The sequence below is a fragment of the Pinus tabuliformis genome, chromosome 6 (genome assembly GCF_031772625.1).
Source record: "Pinus tabuliformis cultivar Carrire ecotype Pingquan chromosome 6, CPIR1, whole genome shotgun sequence".
In the NCBI taxonomy this organism is placed as follows: Eukaryota; Viridiplantae; Streptophyta; class Pinopsida; order Pinales; family Pinaceae; genus Pinus; species Pinus tabuliformis.
The window spans coordinates 1,277,593,523-1,277,600,101 of NC_142292.1; the positions used below are offsets into that span (position 1 = coordinate 1,277,593,523).

The window sequence follows — 6,579 nt, forward strand, 5'->3', positions numbered from 1 at the left end:
TATTTATCGATCTTTGTTTCTCTTGACTTCGGAGATTTATAATATGTTTAACATAGAACGAGGCCCGAATTTTAATTTCCGGCTGCTTCCCATCCGACTCCGGTACCTCGCTGCCTTCAGTCGTTCCATCCTTAATCACGTCCTCTGCTATGTACCCTGACGCACCGTTAATCTCCCCTCTCAGCTGATGAGTAATAATTACCGCATCAGAAGTGTAATCTTTGGTACCCATCCCATCTGCCGCCATAATACCCCCTTTTAATTCCTGATTCATCATCGTGTGGATTTTCATGCCATTTAGCACCTTATTCGATCGAACCTTAGGCATGGTTCGATCGTGCCCCCGCCAATTAATAATCCCTTTCATTGATCGGAGTGTGATCCCCGATAGCACCATCATGATCTACCTTAATGATCGCGATCAAATCTTTCCATTCTCTATTTGCCTCCGCATTCCTCCATTGGCTATCTATCCTGCTTTCCTGGCCTCTGCTGCCCCAATTGGCAAGCCAATCCGCAGGTTTATTGCCATTTCTTCTAACATGATTAATGATACAGTAGTCTATTCTTCTAATCATATCCGCTATCTCCTGTACGATACCTGCTGTGCGCCAGCTCTTTGTCACCTTTTCCCACCCCTTGCCATTCCTGAGTTTCTTTACCATTTCAATGGCAATCTGGGAGTCGCCCGTAATTTCCAAGTTGGAGTACCCGTTCCTGATAGCAAGTCTTAATCCGGTATGGAGAGCCCAGAACTCGGCCTCATTGTTGGTCATCTCCCCTCCCCAGTCAGCATATATCCATCTTACTTGTCTATTGCTGTCACGGAATATACCCCCGAACCCTGCATCACCAGGGTTGCCCTTAGAGGCCCCGTCAAAATTTAGTTTTATAAATTGGTCCCTAGGATAGGTAAACTTGTCTGGGCTTTTAATCCTCATGTCCTGCTCTCTCCTTAATTGATAGTGCACCATCTCAAATTTAATATTGAGTCTGTTCAAAATTTCTTGCTCCCCTAGATCTGCTTTCCAATCTTCGTCTTGCCATCTCTCCACCAGAATGGTTTCTCTCATCGCCGCAACCACCCGCTCCCAGATCACCTCAGGTTCCTTATTGACATTTTTGAAAATTCTAGCATTGCGTTCCTTCCATACCAGCCATATTATAAAACCTGATACAAGATTCCAGGCTCTCTGTATGACTTTACAGTGAAAAGTTTCTTCCCTCCATCGAAAAATCATTTCAAGAAAATCTCTAACCACCACCCCGGATTTATTAAAGGTGCGCTTGGTATTAGACCATAATTGATTAATAAACGGGCAGTGGATCATAATATGATCTCTGTTTTCTTCGTTTTTTTTACACAGATAGCAGCTCGATGGTCCCGAGAAACCCCGTTTCTGAATGCGATCCCAAGTTAAGATTTTGTTTTTCGAAGCCAACCAAGCGAAAATGGTCACTTTGGGCCACCAAATTAGATCCCAAATTTTTCTCCAATCCTGCTGGCCATCATTGTTATTGTGAGAATTTACCAAATAATAGGCTTCCTTAGCTGAGAAAAGACCTCTCATGGTATTACCCCAACGTAGAATATCTTTCCCATCTCTTGCTCTGATTTTCCTTGAGTTCATTTCCTTTTTGAATGCCGTTTGGAAGTCAGGACTAAGATTCTGATCCCACTCTATCGGGTCCTTCCAGGATCTCCAACAGCCTTCCATGTTATCAGGTTTCCAATAATCCTTGACACAGATTCTGTTCCCCTCAATTCTTCCTCTGATTTGATGAAGGCTTTGAATATTATTTAGTCGTTCTCTTTGCTGCCATCTGTCGTTCCAGAAGTTAGCCTCATTCCCACCTCTGATTTCCCAGAACACATGCTGCTCAACAATGTCTCTATTTTGACTGGCCAATTCCCAGACAGCGGATCCGCGGGGAGTTTCTTTTTGTCTTAGAATGTCTACCTGTGAGTCTGGCATTCGATATTTTGTTCTCCATATTGATTTCCAAAGGTCATTTCCCCCTTTCAACCACCTCCACCAAAGTTTAGCTCCCAGTGTTTGATTGAGCAGTTCTGGGTCTCTTAATCCTAACCCACCTCTCTCTTTCCTCTCTGTAAGCTGATTCCAGGCCACTAAGGCCCATTTCTTCTTTTCCTCCGACCCTCTCCAAATGAAATTTCTGATAATTTCTCTAATCTTCCCATAAACTCCTCTCGGGGCCGCCATAATTGATAGAGGATAGATGGGTATGGCCTGAAGAACCGATTTAGCTAAAACAATTCTGCCAGCAACATTCAGGACCCTAAAGGCCCAACTCGAGACTTTTTTTTTCATTCTATCTAAGACTCCCTGCCAGTTCTTTAATCTTTTTGAAGTAAAGTCCAGCATGTTACCCAGATATTTTGTAGGTAGTTCACCCTTTTTGAAGCCCAGAATTCTAATAAGGTGAGTCTTCACTTGATCCACCGTGTTGAAGATAAAAACACAAGATTTATCCCGGTTAATCTCAAGTCCCGATGCCTCAGCAAACAAGTCCAGAATTTTCTTTAGATGTTTGACTTCTTTAACTGTTGGTTCTCCAAAGAGCATTATATCATCAACAAATTGTTGATGCGTTAGAGGAAGTCTGTCTCCCCATAAGCGAAGTCCTTTTAATCTGTGAGCTGCTCTTTCCTGTGTAATATACCTTCCTAGACCCTCTGCTGCTAAAATAAACAAGAAAGGGGACAACGGGTCACCCTGACGAATACCTCTGGAGGCGTTAAACGTGTTCGAAGGGTTTCCATTGACTAAGATTGAAAAGTTAGGGGAAGAAATGAGATTATGGATCCAAGTAATCCATCTCTTGTGAAAACCAAAACATTCCAGAACTCTTTCGAGGTATCTCCAGTTAAGCCTATCGTATGCCTTGGATAAATCTAACTTGATCATCATTCCTTTTCGTTTTTTATCTTTGAGGGAGTGAATAACTTCTTGAGAGACAACTAAGCCATCCAAAATCTGTCTCCCCTCCACAAAACCAGTTTGCTCCGCCGAGATTAAACCTTCCAGAAGGGGTTTTATTCTTTTGGCAATTAGAGAGGTTATGATCTTATACACTACATTACAGAGAGCTATAGGCCTAAAGCCATTAGCATCCTCCATATTTTCTCCTTTAGGAATTAGAGTAAAGAAGGTTGAATTAAGAGCCGGCCATACCTTCTGTTGCATCCTTGACTCTTCTACTAAATCCAATATGTCTTTTCCAAGAAAATGCCAGCCAGCCTGGTAAAAATCTACTGTAAAACCATCCGGGCCCGGTGCAGTGCCCTTCCTCATTGCTTTCACTGTATCTTCCAACTCTTCCAAAGTGACCGCCCTCATTAAGGCTTTGTTCTGGTCTTCCGTAACTAGTCTAGGTATAGCTGTACAGATCTCCTGAATGGCTCTCGCTCGATCCACTTGAGGTTCAGAAAGGATTCCTCTATGATGATCAACTAATGTTTGCTCAATTTCATTTTGCTCCACCAACCTTATACCATTATTCCCTTTAATGGAAAGAATTCTGTTTCCCTGTCTATGCTTAACCATTGCCTGATGAAAAAATTTTGTATTTCTTTCCCCTTCCCGAAGCCATTTAATTCTAGATTTTTGTCGCCATAAAATTTCCTCTTGCTTGCGTCTTTCTTCCATTCTTCCCAGCAGAATCCCTTCTTTGGTGATGCTTTCCTCAGTCCTGCCTTCCAAAATTATTTTCTGTTGGAGATCCTCCATTTCCCCTTCTAGTTTTTGCTTATCTTCCAGGATGTTGCCAAATTCTTCCTTGTTCCATTTCTTAATCTTCATCTTCAATTCTTTCAGTTTTAATTGAAACGTGTGCATTTTTCCTCTACCCTGCACTTTACTTTGATTCCACCATTCTTCTACCTTTTTTATGAAATCCGGATCCCGTAACCAGAAGGCTTCAAAACGAAATGGCTTCTTACCCTTGATTTTTTTAATGTCTATTTCCAATCGGATTGGCCAATGGTCCGATCCCAGGGAGGGGATAATCTTGGCCTCAACAAAAATATCCTTGTTCAAGATGTCTTCAGATATTAAGAATCTGTCCAGTTTTGAGGCAATTTGGTTCTTGCCTCCTCTTCGGTTATTCCAAGTGTAGACTCCGTTAATAGTTTTGATATCTACTACTCTTAGATCCTCTATCATCTCATTAAATTTATCCATGAACTGATCCAACCTTCTAACCCCTCCTTTTTTCTCGTCCAGGGATCTGATTAAATTAAAGTCTCCTCCAATGATCCAGGGCTGCACAGAATAAAGATGTCGGATAGTTCTTAAGCTCCTGATGAAGTTTTCTTTTTCTCCAGGGTTTGTGGGTCCATAAACACCTGTAATAACCACCTGTTCCTTAGTCCCTACTATCCTACCCAGCCCGGTCAGGATTCCATGCATGCTAGTCCAATTATCTAGAAGGATTTCATTCGGATTCCACAGAATTGCTATTCCCCCTGCAGCTCCTATAGCATCCTGTCCCATAACTTTGTAATTCAATCTACTTTTTTCAATGATGTCTTCTAACTGGTGTACCACAATTTTAGTCTCCTGCAATATCAAAATGCTAGGTTTTTCTTTTTTGAGCTTATCTCGCAAATATCTTTGCTTTCCCTTACTATTCAAACCCCTAATATTCCAACTAACAACAATCATTTAAAACTTTTGGAAGGAAGGAAAAAATACCTCTGACAGAGGTATCACTTTACCAGAGTTGATCAATGTTTCGCCCACCGATTGGATGGTTTCATTTATCGTTTTCCGACCTCTTTTTCTGCTACTTTTGCCAGCATTGCCCATTCCCAACATTTCATTCTCCTGCTCCCCACCCTCCGTTATCTGTTTTTCCAAGTTTTCCCCTTTCCGCTCCTTATATTTCTGGAAAGCTTCCTTGAACAACTGTTTTTGTTTTTCTGGTATAAATCTGTTATCCAAATACTTCCACTCCTGGATTAGTCTTTTCATTAACTTTTCCTCTTCGGCCTCGCTTTCCATTTGGTTTTCAATTTCCATCTGCGATTCCGCTGTTTCTTCCGCCCCCTTTTCCTCTGTTTGTTCCTTGTTCGGTTTATTTGGGCTTTTTACTTTCTCTTTCTCTTCTCGGGAAATCTCCATGGGCGAGTTCTCTGGATCTTCATCATCATCCAGATTTATTTCATACCCCTCATTGTCATCTTGCAGCACCTGAAACTTATTTTGACTTTTTATTGTATTGGATGTTTCCTGCAATTTGGGTTTCAGGGTTTCTTTATCTTGCCTTTTCTTTCTATAGACTTGCTGGAAGCCTTCCTCCTTGTCTGCTGTCTTTCCTTTATCTGTCTTCCCCCCTTCCTCCTTGTTCAGCGGGCATTGCCTATATAGGTGACCATATTCATGACATTTCCGGCATCGAAAGGGGATGTGTTCATAATCGATCGGCTGCGTCCAGACTTCATCATGATATTCTAATTCAATATTTTCCGGGAGTGGTTCAGCCAAGTTCATGAAAACACAAATTCTGGCAAAGGCATTATACTTTCCTCTTTTGGTGGCCTCTGCGGTCTTGACAAAGCTACCTATTGAATTTCCTATTCCTTCCAAGATTTCCGGATCCCAAAACTCATCAGGTAACCCAAACAGCCTAACCCAAACCGGGGCAGCCATTAGTTTTTCTTTGTCAGGGTTATATCGCTCTTCCCAGTGCTTCATAAACAGACCTGCATTGTTCAAGAAGTACGACCCTTCCTCAAAAATTCTGTTCTTGTCTTCCAGATTCGTAAAGATAGCGGTGAAGAAACCCTGCGCTCCTAATTTAAGATCTACATGACCCCGAGGTCTCCATCGCTGTTCTATCCATCTATTTAACTCCTTTTCTGAAGGCCAATAGCCGATAAATTTGCAGATTAATGCATGATCCTTCATATAGCAATTGTATTCCTCCAGTTTATTATAGGGGATGATATACCTGGGTTTTTTCTGAGCTCGAGGAAGGCATTTTCCTCTCATTCGCTTCTGCCATAAGTTGCCCATTACCGGGGCCAGATTTTCTTTGTTTCCTTTTGGTGTTCCTCCTGAACTGGTTTCTCCCATCACTATATTCTTGAAGGAGGGGTTTGCACCCCCCCCCTTGGCTCCTCCATCCCGTTCAGTACTGTCGGCTAGGGTTTAACCCTAGTTCTCTATTAAACCAACCAAACTGAAAAAAATTCGTTGCAGCCGAAAGAATCGCTGACCAAACTAATCTATCTAGTCTTTGATCCGACCCCCGACTGAGGATTCCTCTGTCAATCCTGCCCAACTGCGAAAACCCTATCCAGAGGCCCCCCATTAAAGGATAAAGTTTTATTGGCAAATTTTTCATTAATAAAAAAGAAATATAATTTTTTAGTAAAATTTATATTAAATGTGGAAATAAATTAAATAAAAATAATTGAGTTATTTCTTAATTAAATAAATATACTAATTTTATTTTATTTTTAAACTAATTTTCACCCCATATATATATAACTATTTTATTTGGTTAAGAGTTAGTTTTTCTAGAACATAAAGAATATGTTAATGGGTGGTT

General features: G+C 41.2%; 1 protein-coding gene across 1 annotated transcript; it reads right to left on the reverse strand.

Annotated features, from left to right (window-relative positions):
- Positions 1 to 350: 350 nt before the first annotated feature.
- Positions 351 to 6,101, reverse strand: LOC149263314 (uncharacterized). The gene is made up of 2 exons (XM_089387472.1): positions 4,719 to 6,101; positions 351 to 4,583 (listed from the first exon to the last, which is right to left on the reverse strand). The coding sequence occupies exons 1-2, from the start codon at positions 6,099 to 6,101 to the stop codon at positions 351 to 353; spliced, it is 5,616 nt and encodes a 1,871-aa protein (XP_089243598.1).
- Positions 6,102 to 6,579: the final 478 nt, after the last annotated feature.